Source organism: Papaver somniferum, chromosome 4 (assembly GCF_003573695.1).
Source record: "Papaver somniferum cultivar HN1 chromosome 4, ASM357369v1, whole genome shotgun sequence".
Classification (NCBI taxonomy): domain Eukaryota; kingdom Viridiplantae; phylum Streptophyta; class Magnoliopsida; order Ranunculales; family Papaveraceae; genus Papaver; species Papaver somniferum.
The window spans coordinates 113,623,125-113,648,699 of record NC_039361.1 but is presented as its reverse complement, the minus strand read 5'-3'; the positions used below and the strand labels follow the sequence as shown (position 1 = coordinate 113,648,699).

At 37.2% G+C, this 25,575-nt stretch overlaps 1 protein-coding gene, 1 long non-coding RNA gene and 1 pseudogene across 5 annotated transcripts; 1 reads left to right on the top strand and 2 right to left on the bottom strand.

Moving 5' to 3' along the window:
- LOC113276375 lies at window positions 1–3,544 on the bottom strand (annotated as a pseudogene).
- Window positions 3,545–3,998: 454 nt separating this feature from the next.
- On the bottom strand, window positions 3,999–7,909 carry LOC113276374 (betaine aldehyde dehydrogenase 1, chloroplastic-like). The gene is made up of 15 exons (XM_026525975.1): window positions 7,724–7,909; window positions 7,205–7,347; window positions 6,951–7,031; window positions 6,713–6,861; window positions 6,401–6,493; window positions 6,195–6,318; window positions 6,040–6,105; window positions 5,891–5,957; window positions 5,686–5,762; window positions 5,218–5,331; window positions 5,051–5,128; window positions 4,814–4,965; window positions 4,655–4,715; window positions 4,420–4,526; window positions 3,999–4,331 (listed from the first exon to the last, which is right to left on the bottom strand). Exons 1-15 carry the CDS (start codon window positions 7,830–7,832, stop codon window positions 4,241–4,243), a joined length of 1,512 nt encoding a protein of 503 aa, XP_026381760.1. The 5' UTR covers window positions 7,833–7,909; the 3' UTR covers window positions 3,999–4,240.
- A 6,815-nt stretch (window positions 7,910–14,724) lies between these two features.
- LOC113276373 lies at window positions 14,725–19,631 on the top strand. Of its 4 annotated transcripts, none has more exons than XR_003324347.1 (7): window positions 14,725–14,941; window positions 15,889–15,977; window positions 16,247–16,306; window positions 16,544–16,613; window positions 17,255–17,447; window positions 17,871–17,984; window positions 18,698–19,631. It is a non-coding gene; the product is annotated as an uncharacterized LOC113276373 (long non-coding RNA). The 4 variants fall into 4 exon arrangements; XR_003324345.1 differs by having other exon boundaries at window positions 14,725–15,014; XR_003324348.1 differs by having other exon boundaries at window positions 14,725–15,014; window positions 15,889–16,114.
- Window positions 19,632–25,575: the final 5,944 nt, after the last annotated feature.

Below are 25,575 nucleotides of genomic sequence, written 5' to 3'. Positions count from 1 at the left end.
TGAAAACAAACAAAGCTTTGAATTATAATAATACAGTCTACGTAAGGGTAGAGTTGCTGATATAACCAAATTGTTGAGGGAGTAAACCTGGTTTTCTATTTTGAGAGCAGATACAGTTTATAAGAAACGAAATTTAACATCAGGGAAGTGGAATCCTGACCATGCTCTTCCAAAGGAAACCTTCCGCTGGGTCTCTCTTTCTCTAATGACTCCATGTTAGAGAATGATCTCGTCTTGTACACTCACACTAAGGGTCTCATTTGGAAGAACAATACTATTAGTTACAACAACTTCATCATCGACAGTAACTGCTTCACCTAGCAAATACACAAACAATGTCAAGAAAGTTGGTAAAATAGACAACTGACAAAGGATTATCCCCAGCAAGAACCAAAAAGTATTCTAAAGAATATAAGATACGTGAATACCGAGAATGGTAATCCCAAGTTTCGCATTGTAGTCCCCTACAGCCTGAACCAGTAAATTCGATGTGAATATGTCAACATCATATTAGAATAGAAAGAGAAAACTGAGCAATTGCATGAAAGAGAGTTACCTGGACCGTGGACCATTTTCCAATAGATGATCTCCACCCAACAATTGAATGAACAACAATGGCATTTTCCTGTCAGCGCATATCAAAACATAATCATCATATTCGATCTCATGCATGGCTTCTCGGTCTTTTAGAGTCAAGTCAGTTCCATACCTTGATTACTACATCATCTAAAATGATGCAATTGATGAGTCTCACCCCAGCTCCTACTCGAGCATTAGCCGAAATTGAGACATTTGGACCAATCTGTTTAAGTACAGGTTACCATCGGCATCAGTTATAGGGCCAAAAACCAGGAAATGGAATATTTTGACTTGGCGTGGACAACTAATTTTCAACTTACTGCAAGCAATAAAGAACTCAACTACCTTTGCAGTAGAATGTATCTTTGCAGATGGGTGGACATAAACATCGCCAACAATGGTAGCACTTGAGGTGCCATTCCCGTTTGCCAAGAGTTGGGGAGAGGTAAATCGGAGGTGAGAAAGATATAATGAAGAACATTTCAAAGACATTCTGCAAATACAACATAAAATGAAATATGACAATCAACGGATATGGGCAAAAATAAAGGAAGGAAACAAGAAAGATTTAGTTCTACCCTGGAGTTTTGATCTGTTCCCAAAAATCTAGGGTTTCGTAGGTATAGAGCTGCTTCTTTCCAGCAAGAGGTGTAAGGGATATCTTGATCAAGTCTAACAAATTCTGGAGGGACTGACCTACTAAGAAAACATGCAAGGAAAGATCTTAGAAGAAAACCAGCTTTTACATCAATTGGCGAATGCGATAAACTCTTTATGTCCACATACGTGCTTTTAAGAATATTAAGACGAGACCTAGAAAATAAAACATGCTACAAGCAAAAATTCCACTGCACCATCACTAACAATTAGAAATGAAATCAATAAACACGCAAGGTATACTCTTTAGCAGACTGGATGTCTTCAAAACTTGAAGCAGATAGCACATTAGCTGCAAATAATGAAACACAGCTTAAAGTTATGACAACATTATTGTGAGAGCAATTGCAACTTCAGAGATAAAATCCTTGCAAAAAAATAGGAATAACAATGCTGTTGGTCAACCTTTATCTTTCCTTCGCATGATAACATCCTCGATAACAGTAAATATATGTGGTGTAAATACGTAGACACCACAATTTATTTCATTACTAACCTGAGAAAACACACATCGTGAAAGGGAGTAAGTAGAAAATGACGAATCATCGACTTAAAGCTTTCAAACACCGCAAGTATGTGTGCATTAGCTAATTTACAGTTCATATACATACAAATGTTTCAGGTTTTTCCGTGTAATGCAACAGCTCTTTTGTGATGGGATCAGCTACTAACTCACCGAACAGGTTGGCAGATTCAGCAGACACCTTCACAGAGAAGAATAAAGGTAAAATATGTGGCGTAAATATGACTGTTATTGCTAACATTTATAAAAAGGCCAGAAGGCCCAGAGCAAAGTAATGCATGTGTATAACCACCTTGATCACCAAGAGTGTCCCCATGCCACCATACTTTTTATGGGCTTCTGTAGATTTGGAAGGAGAGACGCAGTTAAATGATATATCGACAAAATATGAGCTAAACAAAACAATTTTTTATTTCTGAATTACAGCTAATGTGCAAATGAAGTATGAACCATGGAAAACCTACAGATTAGATCAAAGTGTACCTCTTAGCTAATAGAATGTCAAACTAAGCAAACATGAATACCCATGACTGAGGATTGAAAAGACATACCAAGCATGTTTGGTAATGGAAAACTGCAGCAAACATCAAAATTCAACAGAACGATTTCTGACTGCCATAAAGAAAAACACGGACCAAATTATTACTCTGAGTTGAAACAGAGCACTATTCAAAATTTTAAACTAACTTATAACAAATAAGTCACACCGCTTCAACCCTATGCAATTTCTCATTAAGTCCCTATAACTGACTGATCTAAAGGTTCCATCAAGTCCGAAATGAACTCAATTTTCATTCCAATCACCAACAGTAAGTAAGAGGAGTCTTGCTAGGGTGCACACCAGTTGCAACCGATCATGACGTGGCAACCATCGATACAGCTTAAACTCCTTGAGATGGTGCATCCTTTGGGGGACATGATCTGACGGTTTTTAGGGACACCATGTCACTATCTGCGAGGCATGCACCCTAGCATTTTGGAAGTAAGGGAGCAAAAAATAGTAAGAAATTCAAACCCGATTGTCTTCCATGATCAAATTTTTGAAATTGTAAAGCCCACCAGCTGAACCATGTGGTTTGTCTTCTCTCAAGTACCTAATTCATAACCACACACGACAATTAAAAAAAATATAATGAATATACACTAAATTTTTCTAGTTTTAAAGTAAATTCAAGCAATGCATGTGTGTACCTGACTGGAACTTTAAGTTCATTAGAAATTGCCGATACATATAACGCGAATTCTCGCTCTTCAAACAACCCAATGAGATAGATTTGTGCTAAATTAGGTATCTAAAAAATAACCACCATTTAAATCAAATTTCAAAATTTATTAAATTATAACCAAATCTAAATCCAAGAAAAAAAAGAAAGAATTGATTTTCTTTTTTACCCTTTTACAAGCTGTAATAGGATGATGAATCATAGGATGTCCAGCTAAAGGAAAAAGTGGCTTTGGAAGATGCAATGACAATGGTCTAAATCTATTACCTGAAAAATCAAAATCAAGAATAAAGATTTGAACTTTCAATACCAATTAGGGAAGAAGGATGCCTCAAAAAAACAAAAAAAAAAGGAAGAAGGAAAAGGGGTTACCTTTTGGGCCACCCACCATGATCACAGCAACCACTTTCTCAGCTGAGGTTCCTATCATCTCTGGAATCGAAATGAAACTGAGATTTCTTACAAGCCCTAATACCTTAAAACCCTAAATATAACTTAGGATCTAACTTTTTCGGTAACGGTGATTGCATTGAACAGAAGAGGAAGTCCAACACACAGTCAGAAAGAGACTTGTCGTTGAAACATGTCAAGATTTAACAAAAATTGAAAATTTATATAAGCAGCCACAGGATCTTTTAAGGCAGGCTCTAATGGTACACAATAAAAATAGACAAAAGTGAGGAGCTGCCTGTGCCTGGTACTGGTACGTGAGAAGCACAGACACGGAAAGTAGGCACGGCAAGGACGCGGTAAGTAGACAAGTATACGAAAATGGAAGTGGACGTGGATACGGAGGCGCAGACAAGGATACAGATGAGCATACAAGGATGAAACCCACAGCCACCGGATCAAAATCGCACAACTGAGCAGGGAAGGCCGAATGGCAAGACAATTACACAATCTCATCTAATTAGGCCATGTTGAAGATGTGTGCTACCCATTCAATCTAAAACAATCCTAAAAGAACAGATTTGCTCTAGGATTACAGGATCGTTTACTACAGCAGCATTGTAAAATTGGTGGATTAAACTTTAAAATGGCTTTTATTGCTGTAAACTGGAAACATACATCATATCAAGATTGGATGTTCCACAATTACGGAGCCATACACCTACATACGACAAGCATCCAAGTTTCCTCAACATTGAAAAGTAAGATTGCAAGTGTTAAATTTTTGTTTTCATTCAACATTTATATTGTTCAACTAGCTTTTGTTCTATAGTGAATGTGTTTCCCGTCTCAAGCTTTACGCTTTATTTCACATCTTTGAAGGAGCTGTATACCATCCCCACGGTTCATCCGAGATGTATTGTGTGACTTGCTTCACGCTCAGATAGTTCTCGAGTCCCCTAAGGAAAAATAAAATAAAATGCATTAATAAAGCACACCTATAATCTTGATCATAGATAAGACTGAAAACACACAGGGATTACTTACCATTCCCCTAATTCACGCCCAAAGCCACTGCTTTTGATGCCTCCCCAAGGAGCTTGACAGAAACAAGGCTGAGAGCAGTTCACCCAAACAATTCCTGCCTTGAAGGCCTGTAGAACAAAATACTTTAGTTTCAACGAAAAAAGAAACAAAAGTAAGTTCCGTCCATCACTTATCATGAAAAGGAAATCATCATATTTAAGGTTGGCGCATTCTGCCAAGGACGAAAATATCGTACCTTCGTCATGCGCTCACACCTCTCCAGATCATTAGAGATGACAGCAGCACCCAAACCGTAGCTGACGAGGACAAACATTACATTTCATCATATTTTTAAGTATCAAACCTTCAGCTAAATTCTTGTCAGGTTTAGATAAGTGTTGGAAAGATTACTCACTGTGTATCATTTGCAAGTTCAACGGCTTCTTCTTCAGTTGAAAATGTTTTGACACATAAAACAGGTCCAAAAACCTCCTCCCTCCAAATTTGCATAGAGGTGGTGACATCTGTTATAATAGTAGGCTCGATAAAGAATCCTTTCTTCATATGCTGCAAGCAAATAAAATCACCCATTTGATCATCATATAAATTCAAACAAACATGATAACGTAGACCATTGAATGATGATGATTACCTGCGGCCGGTTTCCACCACAGAGAATAGTGGCACCTTCAGTTTTAGCATTTGAAATAAACTGCTTTATCTTCTCATACTGTAAAAAATACGGGATATTTAAGTCAAGCAATACATTACAATGTAGAATGAAATGGGCCTGAATGAATTGACCAACAGCAAAGTTACCTGCCCTCCACTAACAACTGGCCCAAGTCTGCAACCTTCTTCCAGAGGATCTGATATTTTGATGTTTTTGCTCCAACTGACTAGTCTCTGGCAAAATGCTTCTGCAATGCTTTCCTGAGGCATTGATGTAATGGTTCAATCATAAGATAGAATTGGAAGATAGAGAACGATATATGACATTAGGTGCTATTTAAAACAGCTTCATAAAAATTATACAACTTGTGCTGAATCAAAAACCTTACAAGTACGGAACAGAAGTTTCCTCTTAATTTAGTTAATAAGCAAAGCATTAATGGTTAATATGAACAGAAGTGTACTGGTCCTACTGGAACATGGTGGTTACGTACTAAGCTGGATTAAAAACGTCCATTATAATATCACCAACCCTTCTTTTTTTCTCCTTAATTTAAATTTGGCACAAGAGATAAAAGTAAAGCCGAAACCAATGTGTCCATTTGTAAAACTTACATGCACAAGAAGACGAGATGTTGCACTACAGATTTGGCCGTTTGTCCAAAAGCAACCAAAAATAGTCCACTCGGCAGCTGTTACAAACACAACACAAATTTATGAGTGTCCATACCTGTAAATACCAATACATTGAAGGTTTTGGTGGAAGAATGAAGTATTGATAATTCGATATTAAAAAGGCTTCTAGGCCATTGGAACTAACCTTTATCAAGATCTGTATCTTCAAAAACTACAATTGGACTTTTACCACCAAGTTCCATAGAGACAGGCTGCCACACAATCACAAAGCAATGAGAAGGTTCGAAACATATACAGCTTCTAACATAATTCCAAGGTAAAGCTATAACATACCTTAACCAGTTGAGCTGCAGAGGCCATCACCTTAGAACCAGTTGCAGAACTTCCAGTAAATGCAACCTGGTTGAGGCCAGATTTTCTTAGTGCTTATTCAACATGAAATCAATAATACCAGAGATAAAACATCAAATACTGATGCAGAACAGAACCTTGTCCACATGTGGATGACATGCCAAAGGAGCACCAGCTTCTGTGCCCAATCCAGTTAAAATGTTTAGCACACCTGGAGGAAGACCTACTTCTCTACAAACCTCGCCCAACTCCAAACAAGTCCTGGAAATAGAAGTTTGAGGGAAAGACTGTAAGAACTTAAAACAATGGAAATCTACGAAAACACAATGAAAAAGAGCCTTACACAGATGCCAGCTCCGAGGGCTTCAGTATAGCAGCACATCCAGCAGCCAAAGCAGGAGCTACTTTCCATGTAGCCATCAAAAGAGGGTAATTCCTTCAGCAAAATAAGAATCTGGTTATACATTTTCAGGCTTTTAAAAAAATACTAGGTCAAGGAGGGGGTCATTCAACAGAATGACTTCTGAATCTGTGTGCAATCAAATGATGTAGTCATGCTGAAGTACAAGGTGCGAACTATACAGCTAGACGATTAAGCCAGAAATGAAGGTGACTATTTTACTAATTAATAAAGAAAAAAGGAAATGTCATATACCAAGGAGTGATCAGCCCGACAACTCCAATGGGCTCCTTCAGAACATGACTCTTAAATGTCTCCATAGGAAGCGAAACTGGAGTCTTTTGCTTTGCATCTAAACCTTCGGCCAGTTCTGCATAATACTCGAAACACCCAGCAACATCATCCTGGATACGATAACAAGAAAAAACACATCAGACAAACTTAAATCATAACCAGCATAGACAAAATTAAAAAGATACATAAAAATTCATACAATATCCCATGCTGCTTCATCCAGTGGCTTGCCACAATCCAATGCTTCTAGCTTTGCTAGCACTGGCTTCCTCTCTGTTATCTGCAAAACTCGAAGCAACAGAAAGTAAAGCTTCAAATCAAACCCAACTGTAGGATACCACTACACCAACTAGACGTAACACTAATCCAATATTATTCAACTTCCAATCCAAGATATATTACTTAATAAACTCTTCATATCAATAGTTCCTAATAACCCTTCCATCTAATTACCTTGGCAGCAATAGCCCGCAAATACTTTCCTCGAGTAGCCCCAGACGCACATGACCAATCTTTCCCTTTATTCCTGGAAAGAGCCCTGCGAGCAGCATCAACTGCAAGGTCAACATCCTCCGAAGTAGCCGAAGGAATATCTCCTGCAAGACACAATAATTTCCTTTACATTTTTACTGATACACAACTGATCAAGAAGGACCAAAATCAATAATAAAAAAATAAAAACATCTCCATCAAATCAGCTCATTCAAAACCCTAGACTCTCTTTCCATCACTTATAACCACCCAATAAAATCACATATACCACTCGATCACAGCAGCTTAAAAATGAACAATATAAAGAAGCCATCTCCACTCACCCAAAACCCCTAAACTTTCTGTCCATCACTTATACAACTAAACACATACTTCTTTATATCATACTTTGATCAAACATCATAAATATAATTAATTTGTAAATAATCAGATAATAAAATACTAAAAATTAGGGTGAATATTTGAAAAGAAGTAACTGACCAATGACTTCTTCAGTAGAAGGATTGATAACAGAAAGACGTTTTCTATTAACTGGTTCTCTCCATTCTCCGTCGATAAAGAGTTGACGACTTGGTATGGGGATCGACATTACTGTAGACTATTCGACACTCAAGTTCTACTTCTCTCTGCTTACTCAATAGATCTTCTTCTTTTGGTAATCACTCTGATCTGATTTAAGTGCCTCTGCTGGATAAAATTAGTTTGTTGCAGTGGGACCCACCCCTTATATTCGGAAACGTTGTAAATCTCTATAAGAGCAAGTCTTATGGTGGAATCCATCCATCTTCCATCTTCCACGCCACCTCAACATTTGGAACTATGGATGGAAGCGCAAGTGTAACGGTAGAATAGTAGAAACGTTATTCTTAATGGAGCTAAAAAAAACGCAATTAAGAATGAAGCTAAAAAAACGCAATTAAGAATGGAGCTTTTTTTTCAGCCGTTAGATTTCAACAACTCATTTTAAATCTACGGATAAAAAAAAACGCAATTTTTAATTGCGTTTAACGCTATTCTTATTGGTGTTTAGATGGATTCCACGGACCCTTCCACCAAACCATGGAACCTTGCTTGGATTTTCTATGGAAAACCCCAACTTGGAAGCCACTAGACTTGACATTCCATGAATTTTCCACACTTGGAATAGGTTAGATTCCACCATAAGACTTGCTCTAAACATAAGGCCTATTCCTATGCACATGCCAAAACATGAAGCATATATGCACTCATTATGGGTATGCCAAACTCGTATGCCTATATGCCAGTCCTGGCATATAGGCATACACGACAGAGTTTCCATCGAGCGATAGAGATTCCATCGCTCGTTGGTTAGTCAATCGCCAGCGCTAGTCAATCTATCGCTCGTTGGTCAGATCATCGCTTATCAAATCTTCATCTAACGGCTACTATCTTTCCCCTCTATAAATACCTAATTTCAACTCACACCAGAATTTCTAAATCTCTCAAGAATTTCTCAATCTCCAATTCTTTTCATCACTCTTCCAATTCCTTGGAGAGCATGGCTGATAATATGAACCTTGCTGAGTGCGTAGCAAACCAACGTGTTGTCGAAAATCGAAGAACTGTTGATCTTGCTATGTAGACAGTGAAATTAGGAGAAGTCAACGTCAATTTATGAGGCGAAAACCAAAATTCAGTACTGCGGAAGATGAATGTATTTGCAGGAATTATATTGATTTTACTCAGGATCCAGAATTTCATCTCCAACTATTGTGGCAAAGGGTTTTTGAGAAATTTCAAGAACAAACAATGAACATCTACAATCGTGATGTTTCAGAGTTGATTCAGCGCTTCAGTATAATTACGCAGGAAGTTACTAGGTATGTTGTTTTACTTCAACAAGAAGGTCCAAACTTGAGAAGTGGTGAAACCACGATGGAATTTCAGAAAAGGTGTCGTGCGAAATATCGTCGCGTCTACAAAAAAAATTCCATTTTGAAAGTTGTTTCGAGATTTTAAGATATTTGCCCAAATATTGTCCAACATTTATGTTGTAATTTCTCAATTGTCCACTTAAGTATTAAGTTTTAATATTTATTTAAATTATTAATTGTAAGATTGGATTAAGAATATAATTAATATTCATTTTCAATAATATTCGTCAAATTTTCAAATTCATTAAACTTCAAAAAATTAAAAACTTCGATATAATCATCAATAGTCTCAAATACATGGCACAGTTTGGATAACTTGGCCTATGTAAAGAGCGGTGAGGATCTGTCATTGGGAGAGATAAATCAGTGGTTGTAGTTGTCCAGGCCGCACCCTTTCCTCGCACATGCGGGCAGCTGAAATTGATCCAGACAATCTCATCTATCGCATTCGCATGTCGTTTCTCTTCCTTATCAGTCTTCCCATTATCAGTCTTCCCATTATCTGAAATACAAAACGTCTCCCTTCCCTTGGTCGAAAACGTTCTCTATCCTCAACTCAGTATTCTCTGATCTTCCAATCATCAAAAACCTAAGTATTATATTAGGGTTCTAATCCCAAATACAATGGACATACTTTTGAATAACTTGATATACCCTTTTGGTGAGGGTTAAACACACGAGAATTAAGTTAGAACAAGTTGAGAAGAGGTGAACAGAGGAACAAGGAAGATAAGAAAAGAAGTTGAATAAGAGTTTGGTTTCTTTTAAACTTGTTAACTCTTACAGAACTCGAGAGCCAAATATATATGGCCAGCAATAAGTGCGAAACAAGCAAAGTAGTTCTAACTAAATAAGGAAACTGAATTATACCAAATAAAGAAGGAAACTAATTAAGGATTCTACCAGGAATAGGTGTTGGTACCATAACATCCTACCCCTCTGGAAATGAGGCTTGTCCTCAAGCCTCAAACTATGGAAAACGAACCAAGAAATCATCTGCATCCTCCCAGGTTGCGTCTTCATGGGGTTGATTCTTCCACTTAATTAACCACTTTGTCCCTGCACTATCACCTTTCTTATAAATTCGACGCTCAAGTATCGAATCTGGTTCCCATTTCCCATAATCAACTATAGCAGGTAAGGATTGCTGCACGGAAGCATGGTTACCAAGCTTAAGTTTAAGTTGCGAAACATGAAACACCTGATGAATACGACTGGTGGCTGGCAATTCCAACTTATAAGCGACAGAACCAATCTTTTCAATAACCCTATAAGGACCATAAAACTTAGGAGATAGTTTAGAGAGGATTTTTGAGCTACTGTCATCTGTCGATAAGGCTGCAGGCGAAGATAAACCCAATCATCAACAGAAAATTGTCGTTCGGTTCGATGGTTATCAGCATAGTGCTTCATACGAGTTTGGGCATCAAGCAAGTTGGACTTCAGGAGTGTAAGTGTATGATCACGAGCCCTAAGAGATAAGTCCACATCATGAACAGAAGAAGAGCCTGGCAAATAAGAGGAAATAGTGGGCGGAGGACGACTGTATAAATCCTGATAGGGTGTCATCTGAATAGCGGAATGAAAACTGGTATTATACCACCATTCAGCCCATGGAAGCCATTTCGTCCAATCAGTTGGCTTCATCCCAGCAAAACACCGTAAATAACATTCCAATGTACGGTTTGTGACTTCAGTTTGTCCATCAGATTGTGGATGATAAGCCGAGCTACGACACAATTGTGTCTTCTGAAGAGAAAAGTAAGCCTCCCAAAATTTGCTTAAGAAAATTGGATCACGGTCACTAACAATGCTTCTTGGCATGCCATGGAGACGAACTATTTCTTTCACAAATATTTCTGCAATCGATCTAGCTGAGTATGGATGTCTTAGTGCTATAAAATGAGCGTATTTAGACAACCGATCAATCATAACCAAAATTGAATTTTTCCGGTTCGAAGAAGGAAAACCATCAATAAAATCCATCGATATGTCAAGCCACACATCATCGGGGATTGGTAAAGGATTCAACAGACCTGGTGGTGCTACAGATTCTGACTTGTTTCTTTGGCAGATATCGCAGTGCGAAATAAAGTTCTTGACTGACTTTTTGAGTCCTCTCCAATAGAAATTCTGTTGTACCCTCTTGTAAGTGCGTAAATACCCAGAATGGCCACCAATTGGATTAGTATGAAATTCTTCTAAAAGTTTGAGGCACCACGCAGACGTAGGAACCACAACAATTCGATTTTTGTAGCGTAAAATGCCATTGATATAAGCAAAATTAGGCTTAGAATCAGGGGATGTAATCAACTGTTGAATTAAACCACCCAATTCCATGTCAGTATGGCACTCCTGAACTATATCATCGATCCCTGAAAAAATTGGAGTAGACAAACTGAAGTGTGTGCTGATTCTTCTAGACAATGCATCTGCAGCGGCATTGTCTTTGCCCGGACGAAAAATGATTTCGTAATCATAACCCAAAAGTTTAGAAACCCATTTCTGTTGTTCCATAGAAGACAACTTTTGATCTAGAAAGTATTTGAGACTTCTATGATCAGTAAAAATTTTGAAGTGTCTACCCAATAAATATGCCCTCCACTTGTGCACAGCTGACACAATGGCTAACATTTCCTTATCATAAACCGATAAATTAAGATTCTTAGGAGCTAATGACTTACTATGAAAGGAAATAGGCCTACCAGATTGGAGTAGTACTGCACCTATCCCCTCTCCTGAAGCATCACATTCTAGAGCGAATTCTTTTGAGAAATCCGGAAGTATCAACACTGGAGTGGAGGATAAAGCCTGTTGAAGAGTACGAAAGGCAGTAGTAGCTTTGTCAGACCATACGAAAGCATCCTTCTTCAATAGTTGAGTAAGTGGAGCACTAATCTTGCCAAAATCCTTAACAAATTTACGATAGTAGCCAGCTAATCCCAAAAACCCGCGTAGTTTCTTGACTGTTGTAGGAATAGGCCACGAAACAATACATTCGATCTTCTCTTGCTCGACTGATACTCCATTAGCTGAAATTACATGCCCCAAGTAACCTACCGTAGGTTGTGCAAATGTGCACTTAGACTCCTTCACAAAAAGTTTATGGGTACGAAGAAGATCAAATACTAATTGTAAATGAAGTAGATGATCAGAGAAATTCTTACTGTAGATCAAAATGTCGTCAAAGAAGACCAACACGAATCTTCGTAAATAAGCTCTGAAGATAAAATTCATGAGCCCTTGAAAGGTTGCTGGTGCATTAGACAGACCAAACGGCATAACAAGGAACTCGTAATGGCCATCATGAGTGCGGAAGGCTGTCTTAGAAATGTCATCATGGTGAACTCGAATCTGGTAGTACCCGGATCGCAAATCGAGCTTTGTAAATACCCCAGCACCATGAAATTCGTCTAGTAACTCATCAACCATCGGAATCGGAAAACGGTCCTTCACAGTGAGTTTATTCAATGCCCGATAATCGACACACATGCGCCATGAATTATCTTTCTTGCGTACCATTAATATTGGAGAAGAGTAGGGAATGTTGCTGTGTCGAATAAAGCCAGAGTCTTGTAGTTCAGAAACTATTTTCTCTATTTCAGCCTTTTGGAAATATGGATAGCGGTACGGTCTTATGTTGACTGGAGTAGCACCTGACACCAAAGGAATGCGGTGATCCTGTAGTCGTTCAGGAGGTAATGTGGTTGGTGTAGCAAAAATATCAGCATATTGAGAAAGAATTTCTTGTAAAGCTGGTGAATTGGTACTAGTAGTTGAACCGGAATCATTAATTGAAGCATTTACTGCGGTCAGTTGGAACAGAACAGCATAACTTTCACGACAGAGTAATTGTTGCATGGGCACAGAATCCATCAACATGAATGATGAGCAATTACTCCCTTGTAAATAGACGGCTGTATTTTTTTACTGTGAACTGCATTGTGAGGTTGGAGAAATCCCACATGATTGGGCCCAATGTTCGTAGCCACTGAACTCCTAACACAGCATCATAACCCCCAATCTCTAAAAGATGAAAATCTGTGGTGAAAGAGTGATTTTGAAGTGTAATTGGCACATTCAGACAACATCCTTTAGTTGGTATTTGAGTACCATTACCAACTGTGACCTGCAAAGATGTAACATCTGAATGGATGGAATAACCACAATGCTTAGCCCATCTTGGAAGCAAAAAATTATGCGTAGATCCAGAGTCGATTAGGACACGAAGAGGTTGAGATTTGGTGTAGCCGTCCAAGCGCATTGTCTTAGGAAACGAAGAACCAAGCAAAGAATGTAAAGAGATGGTAGGTTGAACCTGATCCTGAGAAGTGTCTGCAGTTGTAAAATCATCCTCAGTGTTATCTTCAGTTGATAAGACCTCCCTGTCATCAACTCCGGAGGAATCCACCTCTAAAACCAATAATCGCGGCTGAACACAGACATGCCCTCGCGTGTACTGTTCATCACAGTTGAAACATAAGCCTTTGACTTGACGTTCTCTTTGTTCTTCCACTGTAAGCAGTTTCTTACCCATAGGTGGAGAAGGTTTTCGAAATTGAGGAGGAGTAGAAACAGTATGCTGTCTTGACCGCCATGCATGTCTGGTAGACAACAAGACTTCATCCTGATTGAGTGCTTTCTTAAAAGCAGAAGACAAAGTTGTAGGTTCAAACAACTTAACCATATTTCCAACCTCTGGTTTTAGAGCAAGAATAAAAAGGTTAATTAAATGACTTTCCTCAAAATACACAAAGTTGAGAAGATGTTCAAATTCAGGAAGAAAATCTTTAACTGAACCCTTTTGTTTGATTGTACAAATTGCGATTTTCGGATCCACAAACGTTTTCTGAAATCTTTCACGAAGAAGAGTACAAAACGTAACCCATGTAAGAATCTGCTGTTGAGTTCGTTTCCACCTGAACCAAGCATTAGCCTCACCTTTGAGATGAGCAGCAGCTAAATTTACTTTCAAATTATTAGCAATAGAATGCCAAAGAAAATACAGATCTGCCTGGAAAATCCAACCATCTGGGTCGTCACCATCAAACACAGGAAACTTCAACTGCACTAGTGGAGGACGAGGAGTGTCAAGTAGACCAGTACGAACATGAGGTGCTTTGGGTGGAGCACCAGAACCTTCACCTTCAGTGTTTTTTTTAGGTAGAAACTCTTCAAGGACAGAGCGTATTGAATTTGTGAGAGCTGATTCAAAAGTCTTAGCTAGACCCTCTGTCAAACTCTTTGTTAAAGCATCGGTCTCTTCCTGACGAGCAAGTTTTTTCTCCTCTCTGGCTGTTTCTTTTGCTGCAAGATCGTCAGTAATTTTCTGAAGGAGGGATTCAATTTTAGCAGACATACTGGTAACGTTGTCATGAACGCCCTTCAAATTATCTGTATAGTCATGACCGCCCATTGTAAAAATTTTTTTTTGGTAAAAACGCAACCTTGCTCTGAACCAGATATTAGGGTTCTAATCCCAAATACAATGGACAGACTTTTGAATAACTTGATATACCCTTTTGGTGAGGGTTAAACACACGAGAATTAAGTTAGAACAAGTTGAGAAGAGGTGAACAGAGGAACAAGGAAGATAAGAAAAGAAGTTGAATAAGAGTTTGGTTTCTTTTAAACTTGTTAACTCATACAGAACTCGAGAGCCAAATATATATGGCCAGCAATAAATGCGAAACAAGCAAAGTAGTTCTAACTAAATAAGGAAACTGAATTATACCAAATAAAGAAGAAAACTAATTAAGGATTCTACCAGGAATAGGTGTTGGTACCATAACATATTATCTAGGTATTGTCCATGAAGCAGATTTTTTTTTTTGATATTGTCGAACGAAGGAAAATTCAACTGGACGAGGAACTAGGTCTGTCTAAATTCTTTCTTAGTATCTCTCATTTGGCGATTTTTGTTTTTTTTTGCAGGTAAACATTCGACCTCTAAAACCGTTAATGCCAATTTTAAGAAAAGGGATTTACTAATGGGACTTTATATTTCCCTTTTTAGCGCCATCTCAAAATTTTAATTCTTTAACATCAAAAATTTTGATTCATAATTCGTCTGAAATTTTCATCGGAGTTATGTTTTTTTATCCAGATGTACCATCAAAACATAGGGATATGCCAAAATAAAAGAAGGGATCTTTTTTTACTAAGAATTTGTTTTCGGGATTGTGCAATGTTTCTCCTAATCGTGTTTTCATATTTCTGGTTAAATCTCTCTTTCTTTATCAATATATTAGGGTTCGATCATTGAAATTGAAGGGTTAGCAATTTTCTTTGCCATTACTGCTACAGAAATCCTTCTGAGTATCAATAATCAATTTAGTAGCATATTTTTGTAAAAACCGTCGATCCCAAGGAATAATAGTTGTGTATGTGGATCAAAATCAATACAATCATGATTAGGGTACCTCCTCCTTCCTCTTTTTTCTTATTTTTTTAGATGGCATATATATTAAGTACTTAAGCTACTGATTAGGGGACCTGTTTAGCATTGCAAGTTGCAAATATTTGTATGCTTTAGTGAATTACAGAAAGTAGTGTAAAATTCGCAATGAGCCGTGGCTTCATTCTTTTCCTCCTAATGTACTTGATAACTTTCATGTCCTGCAGTCAAGTTAGTAGAATCTAAATGAAGTTCTGATTGCAAATTTGGTTGATGTCTCTGAAGTAGTCATAGTCCATAGGAAAGCCATACTTCGTGTATCACTTATTTGCTGTCATTCCTATGTATACCAGGTGTATTGCATTGTGGCACAATGCATTTGGTGGAGATGGATGCGGCGTAGTCACTGTTATACAGAGAAAGACTCTGCAGCAACACTGGGGTAGTCAAGTTTCTTACTCTTCTATTGAAAACTAAGGCAATGTTCTATTGTACATTATACTTACGAAAATGTGGAGTTCTTGGTTGGTGGATTCATGACGCAATTTTCTTCTTTCTGGTTGTAACAATAATATGCTGGTAGAACGTGCTTAATTATTTTGAATCTACTTACTTATGGAAATGATATTTTATGTTCTTTCAAGTTTGTTTTTGGAATTTGAACCACAAATGAGAACCTGTGTCAATTAATTTCACCACTGTCTTGACCAGATTACATTTGGATATGGAAACCACCTCTACCCAGCTAAAATACGTCAGGGATCTGGACGGGTCAGTCTTTTATCCAATATGAAAAACTTTAAAGGAAATGGATGATTTGGGATTATTTATTTATGTTTATATTCAGATTTTAGTGGTTCTCACTCTGCAAGATGACTTCATATTACGAATCTGATGTTCAATCCTTACTGGCTCATTAAGTACCAAATAATAAGCAATATATTTCGAATTGCTTTGGTGTACTATTTTGCCTTTATCATGCTTTATCGCTGATTTATTTCTTTTCAGATTTACGAAGTGCCGCCCTGAAGTATATATATATATATATAATATCAAAAGATTGGACCTTTATATGAAGGTAGGGATTCTGAATTGAAATTTATTTTCATCTTAAATTTCTTCGAATACAATAACGGCACGAAAATGGATACTAGCCGTGATATATATGATTCAAAAATTTGGGGTTTCTAAAATCAAAGCTTCCGTCAAAACCTCAGTTGATGCATGTTTGATGTTTGCTTTGCTGTTTGTTTCTAACCTGCATATGAATAATTTTTATTTCGTCAAAATGAGATGCTTTATTAATATTAGATTTGAAATTTGAGAACCATTGTTGAGAACTCTCAGTCAGTTTCATACTTTCATGTTTTATTAGAGGCTATTCTGGGATTTTAATTCTTTGTAATTCTTATATGAATAAGCAATGCATTGGAACTGTTTGCAAAAAGTGTTGAATTGTTGTTTCTTCGATTTAAAGAACACTATTTTTGTATAGTGAAAAGCAACTGCTAGTTATGTATTTCTGATCCTGATGGATGGCATACAACATGTTCGTAATTCATATGTTCAATGATTATATACCAGAACATCATGTTTTTGAAATTTAATAAGATTTAACCATTTGAATACCATTAAGATCTTATTTTTTAGTACATTTCATTGATTACGTTTCTAACCTGCCACTGATGTTGTTTGTCTTTATATTTTTTATTCTTTTAGGTGTCTTCCAGAAATGAACTCAGAGCAGACCATCAAGCTATCCCAAAATGATATAAATATCTTGCCGCCTTAGAGATGACACAAAATGACAGCATATATGGAGATTAAAAGCTCGACAATGGATACAGCCTTTCGAAAGGCAATAAAAGTTCTCATTGTAGTTCCCGTTATCCCTTAAAGCTCCATCACCATGGTAATTTATAATAATATTAGCTGCTTGCACTAATTTTCTTATCTTTTAAGTAATGTAACGCATCTGGGTGTGTGATGGGAATCATAAGAGCAGTTTCAATACACAAGCAGTTCATGTTGGGTGGTGGATTTCCCAAGATCCAATTCGCCATTCCTTATATTAGGGAAGCCTAGAATATATATACAAAGCATCGGATGTGCATAATGTCTAATCCAATCATGTGAGATAGGATCAGGGAATAAGAAACCATTCAAATTTACCATGAAAGTGTCCTTGATGAGGTCAATTACTGTGGGATTTTTCTATTGCTTGATAGTTATGTTGTTAACAGATTCACTATTCTACTGGCTTTCACTGTTAACAGAACTTTCAGTTTACATAGAAATTTTTTTATTAACTGATCCTACCTACATTTCTTTCCAGAGTTATATCTTGCTAACAAAGATATGAGTGTTTCTTCAAAATTAGGGGTGGATTTTGGATCTCAACGGTAATCTCATTGTAGCATACCCATGGTCAATTCATCTTGGCATTAAGGTATATTTCCAGCTTTTTCGTTTTAAAAGATTTTTGGATACAACTGTAATTATGAGCAGACTCTTAAGCCTCATAATTGGTGTGGATATAACTGTAATTTTGAGCAGACTCTTAAGCCTCATAATTATGTGAATTATGTTAACATTCCTTCATGTAGAACCATGAATGGCTTTGTCTTTTTCATATATGTACATATGTTACATGCATGTGGTTTATCCATTTACTTAGTGATGGTCATTTGTTTACGAAACTAGGATTCTTATTGGTTACATCCTGTTAACACCGGATTGTGGCTTTAGGAAACAATGGAAAATATATAGCTTGGCTTAATAAATGTGGGTGAGTTCTTAATTTGCCGATTCATTGAAATACGAACAAGCTAATAGATTTTTCAGTCAGAATGAGTGTCTTATAGGTTTATAATCTTTAAAAATTTATGTCTACAATAGACTTTCTAGGGAAATGCTTCATCAGACTTTTGGTGTTTCTTGAACCTTAATTATGAGCTCTATAAGTTATATATCATTAATTGATAAAATATATAGTAAATTTAAGTAACCTTTGAGTGTTTATTGTTGCTTTCCAATTTCTGAGTTTTACACCCACACATGTTTTGGTGGTGCTACTTATGCTTGATAATAATGTTGGTTGCCCTTTCCTATTATAACAATGCGTGGAAATATTCTCAAATTCTGCGTTTCTTAAATTCATAGGAAGTACTGGTGGTCAAGCAACAAACCCGTAAAGAAAGTATCCTTCGTTGTTTAAAATTAGCACATCAAAGAGGTAGTAGTTCTTCGTGATACACGAGTGGACATTGAATGGCTATAATGTTTCTCATGACATTTGATTCCAGTAGAGAGCATTTATTTGCTAAATTGATTTACTTTAAATCCTAATGACGTGGACTAGCTAGAATGGAAAATTTAGTCCAGGCTGTATAAAGAAAAATGATGCTGGATCAAGTAAGACATGGCAGTGCTGGCGTTTTAGAATTTTGGTTTGGATTAAATGGTTGCATCCTAAAGGCTCCTTATAGCATAAGCATGGTCGGTTTATCATGAATGCTTTCTTCAAGTGTGACGCTTCACCGTAGGGGAGACCAGGTACTATCTAATGTATGATTGTTGGGTTCAAGGGAAGTGGAAGATACAAGTCGCACGCTGATGCATTATGAACTTGCTTCAACTGTTTGGAAATTCTCCATTTTGTTTTTGGGATTAAGCTGGGTATTGTTTAAGGACGTTTAAACTCAATTTGAAGGTTTGGAGCTACATTAGGTTGCAAGGAAGCTATAGAACTATGTTGGCCCGAATGTTCCATATGCAATAATTTGGGAGCTATGAAAGAATGCAATGCTAGATACCATTGGCAGGGGAAACAAGAACACAAATGATCTTTTATTGCCAGTAAAACAGTCGCTTATTCTGTGATGCTCCGATGAAAACTCAGTCAGGATGCTTCATTTCACAATTTATGTTTAACTGGGAGGAGATTGTGTATTGATATAAAAGATCATTTTTTCCTTCGTTTTTATTGACAGAAATTGTTGATCGTCCTTTGTAAATATTTTTTATCCTTTATTAAGTAACTTTTTCTTTCTCAAAACAAAAGTAAAAAATTATTCAATTCATTTGAATTTGGGTTCACTAAATTGTGAAGTCCATAAACATCCATATCAAAACTAAATTGTGAGTGCTGAGATGAATAAACTCAGGCCATGAAACTATTTTTTTAGTGTTCGAATACAGTCATGGCACAGAAATTCCAAGAACGCTGATATACAAATTTAAAAAATTTAAAGAAGATACGTTTGCTTGATGATTGAATTTATTATATTATGGATTTTTTTTTGATGCAAATATTATATTATAGTAATACATCTAAAGATAATACACAAAGATAGAAATAAAAAGTAATGTATTCACGTACTGTTACGGTACGGGTTAAGTCCTAGTCATTTTACAAGACATAAAACTAGACAATAATTGGAAAGACTTCAAAAATAAAAATTTGGGAAAATGTTCTTCATCTTGTTCATCTTCTTCATTTCACCAAACTTCCAATCAATGCACTCATGAACGGAGTCTCCTTTGTTTATCTTCTTCTTTGGCTTCAAATTTGTTTTACCTTGATTTTTCTTGGCTTGAACTTTTCTTCGCCTTTTCTTAGTTGCGGTTTTGACTTGGTTAATATCAAAAACTTGAAGACATCTTTGCTTCTTACCAATTTCTTTATAACTCCCACAAATCTTCTTAACGACACCTTCAAGCATTAATCCGGAAAAATCAAGTTGTGTTGCTGAATCAAGTTGGATTAATTGTGCCATTTGGAGAAAATAAATGAAATAAATTAGATTGAGAAATAGAGAAATTTTTTGTGTACAAAATTTGGGGTAAGTTTTGAGTTTGAAAGTTACATATTTATAGCGATAAAGAACTAGCCGTTGGCGCTAGAGTCAAAATCGCTGGCGATAAAGACTTTATCGCTGGCGCTATAGTCAATATCGCTCGCTAGAAAGTATATCTCTTATCGTTTTTCCCATAGTGGCACAAATGGTTTGCCATGCCACCTGGTATGCCAAACAACATTTTTTTGGCATGTGCATAGGAATAGGCCTAAGAGCAGTTCATATGGCAATGTTCAAATGTATTTGTTTGTTCAGCCACGTGGATGGTCAAAACGGATTCTCTAGTATGGAAAAGAAGTGAGCGACTTATGGTTAAACGCGCGATATACACCCTGACTCTGGCGCTCGAACTACCAGCGCTGGTGCTTTTGTCGATGACGCCAGACTTCAGACCACGGACGCCGGCATTTGTGGCAAGACCGCCAATGGCAACGGAAACTTTTTAACGGTCACTGGAACGACTTGTTTCCACCTCTATAAATATGACTCGAATTTGATCTCACAAGTACACAACAATCTTTTATCCGATCAATCTTTTCTTAATTTCAATTACTCTCAATTTTCAATCATGAATTCTGATTTTGATCTTTCTGGGGAGGATATAGAGATGGATGACATGTTGTACGAAGAAGATGAAGAAATGTGTATGGAGTTTTTGCATCAAATGGATGAAGATGCAGATCTAGATAGAAGAAGACGAAATTTTATGTTGTAATTACAAACCGGAATCATGCCGAAGCCGTTAGATCCATATGAAGTTGCCACTAGAAGATGGACATGGAGGAATCGACATTTTTACCACGAAAAGCTGATGCATGATTATTTTAATTATGACCGTGTGTATTCCGATGAGGATTTTCAGCGTTGATTCCGCATTGGCCGCAACTTGATGCAAAGGATTATTGCCGAGATTTGTCAGGTACAACCTTTATTTAATTATCAGTATGATGCACGACATATACGAGGCTTTAGTCCCGAACATAAGGTCACTGCGGCCCTCTGTATACAATATTAAGGGGTACCAGCGGATTCCACAGACGATTACATCCATATTGGGAAAACAACCGCCTTTAGGTATCTCAAACTGTTCAGCGAAACAATAGTCGAGCATTTTGGTCCAACCTTTTTAAGAAAGCCTACTCAGAAAGATGTTCAAAGAATAACTGCAGAAAACACCGAGAGGGGTTTTCCAGGAATGCTAGGTAGTCTTGACTGCATGCACTGGACGTGGCATGCGTGTCCGGTAGAATGGGCAGGCCAATATAAGTGTTATTATCCAAAACCAAATGTAATTTTGGAAGCTTCATCTACTTATGATTGTTGGTTTTGGCATTCCTTTTTGGACTCCCGGGTTCAAAGAACGATCTCAATGTTTTATATAAGTCACCACTGTTTGAAGATCTTAAGAATGGGGTCGTGCCGCACTGTAATTTCACCATCAACGATTATCACTACACTCAAGGTTATTATCTAGCAGACGGAATCTATCAAGAATAGTCAACTATGGTTCAAGCTTATAAACAGGTAGGCTTTGGTCCGACGTATTCGAAGGATATGCGGTACTTTAACATCCAACAAATGGCATGCAGAAAGGATGTTGAACGCGCTTTTGGCATATTGAAAAAGAAGTTTGCCATCATAGCTGGGCCGGCGCACTTTTTTGATATTCAAGAGATGAACAAAATTATGCTGACTTGTATTATTCTGCATAACATGGTCATTGAAGCAACCAGACGTGACCCAACCTGGACTACTTTTCCAGATGAAGATTTAACTAAGGATCTTATGGTAGAGCATAGGCGTCCGACAAGAGAATATAAACTTTCCACTGACAGACTCCACAATCGGGGGATCTATGCACAACTAAGACAATATTTAATAAAGCACCTTTGGGCTTTTAAAAGAGCAGCAGACGGTGTGAGGGGCGAGGGAGAGGGAGAGGAAGATCAAGAGAGAGATAATATAATTGATGCAATTATATTAAAAGTTGTTGTTTATTTTAATTAATATATTTTTTAATTTAAAGTTGTTTGTTAAAATTAAGACAATTATATTAAAAGTAATTTTAAATAAACATGTACAATTAAACTAAACTAAACTGTATTAAATTAAAACGACTACACTGAATTAAATTAAACTTAACTACACTTAATTAAACTAAATGTGTTCATTCATTAGCAAGACTGAATTCCTATTCGTTTTCTTCCGAGGCATCATCTTCGTCTTCCACATTCACATACTGACCAGTTTGTTGAGGGGTGACTTCAGTTTGTTGGTGGGAGACTTGTTCGGCCTGGAATTGATCGGCCTGGACTTGTTTTTTTTCGGCCTCATCCATTTGCTTAGTCCATATAGCATATTGTCGTTCATTCACTTTGTCTGTGTCCAAGGAGAGTAACTTGTTTATCTTACAATCCCTGTAGTATTGTTCCCGCGAAAGACGACTTTTCGCTTGATTATTTAAAGAAATAGCACGGTCCCTGACTCTATCTGCCTCCATTTGCATCTCCATTGCCTTGTGATCAGCATAGTTGAACTCGCTTGAACCTCCTTCTGCTGCTCGTTGGGCTGCGTCTCTCGCTGCTTTTGCAGCTTTCACACCACCTCCTATTCTTATCTTGCAGTTGGTGTTAACGTCTAGATTACTATTGTGTTGATCCTGACTACCTGGAGTCCATCAGGTGAGGAAGAAGGCCCTCCATTCTGAAAATCCTGCGAGATTGTACCATGTGGTGATCTTCCAAGCACTTGATGACCTTCCAGAAAGTATGGATTAAACTTGTTAAGCACCCTCAAAATGGGGAAACAAGTTTCATGTTGGAAGCTTGAACCTTTGTGGGATCTTTTCCACTCTTCCCGACATCTTCGTTCCACATCTGGTTCGCCTTCACCACTTCTTCTGTTGTTCCACATTTGAGTGATCAAAGCTACATAATCACTAACGGCTGCTGAAATTGTACAAAAACGATGAGACAACCCATCAACATCACGATTATGAATGTTACCTGTTTCTTCACAAATGTTTTGTAAAATCTTACCATGAATTATTTTTTTCTTGATAAATACCATTGATATCATCTAATGTATATAATACATAATTTATGCAAAGTGACTCGTCTTCACCCATCATATACTTGGGACCACGAATTCTTGTGTTCCTTTGTTGTGATTGTTGTGTTTCTTATTGTGTTTGTTGTGGTGTTTGTGTTTGTGTTTGTTGCGATGTTTGTTGTTGTGATCGTTGTTGTGATCGCTGTTGTGATAGTTGTTGTGAGGATGCCATATTTGTTAAAGATAAAAAATTTCTGAAAGATTGAATTGATATGAATAGTTTTGTTTGAAAATAAAAAGAAAAGTTAGAGACAATATGGAAGTTGTGTAATGATGAGGAAGGTGTGAGTCTAAGTCTGTAGACGAAGTGAATTTATAGGGAAAGGAAAGGAACAATGGTGTCGGGATGGGAATAGCCGTTGGCGCTCTCAGAAAGAACGCGGCTCCCTTACCAATGACTCTAACATTTTAACTGATGACGCGCGCTGGTTGTAAGAACGTTGGCGCTTTTCATTCTGACGCCAGAGTTCGTAGCTATGACGCCCGTCGTTACCCAAGACGCGCGCTGGATGTTCCGACTCAATGTTAAAAGCAACAGATTTGATGATTTGAACATCCATTTTTCATGTTTGTTCATTCCATAGTGGGAGCAAAATGAACAAACTCTGAGTTTGTTCATTCCATAGGAACTGCTCTAAGAGCTATCACTATGGTTGACCTCATCGCTTCCCTATCCCTCATATGTAGGGAAAAATCCTAAAAAACATCTACTATGGTCTCCCATATTCCTAAATGAGTAGGGATATCCATCACTTTCCCTACATGGAGGATCACATCTGATCTGCCTTGTAGGGAAGGGAAATCATACGGCTACTCAGTAGCCGTATTTTTTTACACTTTATGGATACTCATTTTACACAGCTACTAAGTAGCCGTTTCTGGTTTTTAAAGTTTTACCTTAAAACTTTCCTTTTTCATTCTTTTTTTTTACTAAAACTCTTTTTTTACCCATTATATCTCTTTTTTACCTATTATATATCTTTTTTTTACTCTAAAATATCTTTTTTTAGCTAGAAAAAATATATTCCCATAGAAAAAAATTGGAAAAAAAAAACGGCTACTGAGTAGCCTTTTGGCACTATTCATACGGCTACCCAGTTTCCGTATCATGTAGGGAAGGGATGAAAGGGAACCATAGTGGAGATGCCTTCCTTGTGCTATCCCTTATGTTAGAGCATTGCTCGGTCGAACTCGCATGTTGCTATCTCAAGCATGTTTGTCAATGTTAGTGATCAAAACTATAAGTCTTGATTTCTAGTCTACTATAGCTAAGGTCTCGGACTAGGATAGAAAGTGTAGTTTAGCTCAAGAACTCCATGTCAATCATCATATAAGAGGAAGGACTACTCAATGAACTGGTGGATCTTCATCAACTAAAAGGTATGTGGAGACTTGAACTTATCTATCACTCAAAAGTCTATTTATCTCCTATCTTGAGACAAAAGTCGTTTTGCTATATAGACTTAGATTATACACATTTGGTATTTCGAGCCGAGTTTACCTCGCCTATCTATTTATCGAAATATGTGTTGGTAAAGCTTTCACTTTATCCAAGTTCATCTTTACCTAGTGATGAAAGTCATGTTATGTTTCAATCACTTTGAAAATTGCTCTGACGAGAAATGGTTTGTGAATAACAACTATATAACGTCCTCTGAGAATGTTTTAATGATTGAAATGAGAGTTTAGACTATATAACCATTTGGAGGATATAAGCATTGATGTGGAAACACATATATGTATAAGTCCTATTGCTTGAACTGAAGTTTGTGAACTTTGTTGATCAAGTGAACCGGAGAAGTGCGTGAGCTAAGTCCGCGAACTGGCGAAGTTCTCAAACCCGAGAATTTCTGCTGGAGTTTGTGAACTCCATCCGGGAACTTAAGTCCGAACCCACTCCGCGAACTTGAGTAGGTTATGTCTAAAAACGATGTTTAGTGAACTTATCTTTATAAACTAAGGAATGCAATTGCAAACCGTGGATATAGAGTTCATGAACCGGTTCATGTGAATCAAATCGTTTTTGCTTCAATTGTGTCTTGTTTAGTACATAAGATTTCCTTGCAATTG

Excerpts from the sequence above, each read along its gene's own strand:
- LOC113276374 (XM_026525975.1), bottom strand. The coding sequence starts at position 7,832 with ATGTCGATCCCCATACCAAGTCGTCAACTCTTTATCGACGGAGAATGG. Across the intron at positions 5,332-5,685 it reads CATCTCGTCTTCTTGTGCAT|GAAAGCATTGCAGAAGCATT; the intron begins GTAAGTTTTACA and ends TCAATGCCTCAG. Across the intron at positions 4,716-4,813 it reads GAACTTGCAAATGATACACA|CTACGGTTTGGGTGCTGCTG; the intron begins GTGAGTAATCTT and ends TGTCCTCGTCAG.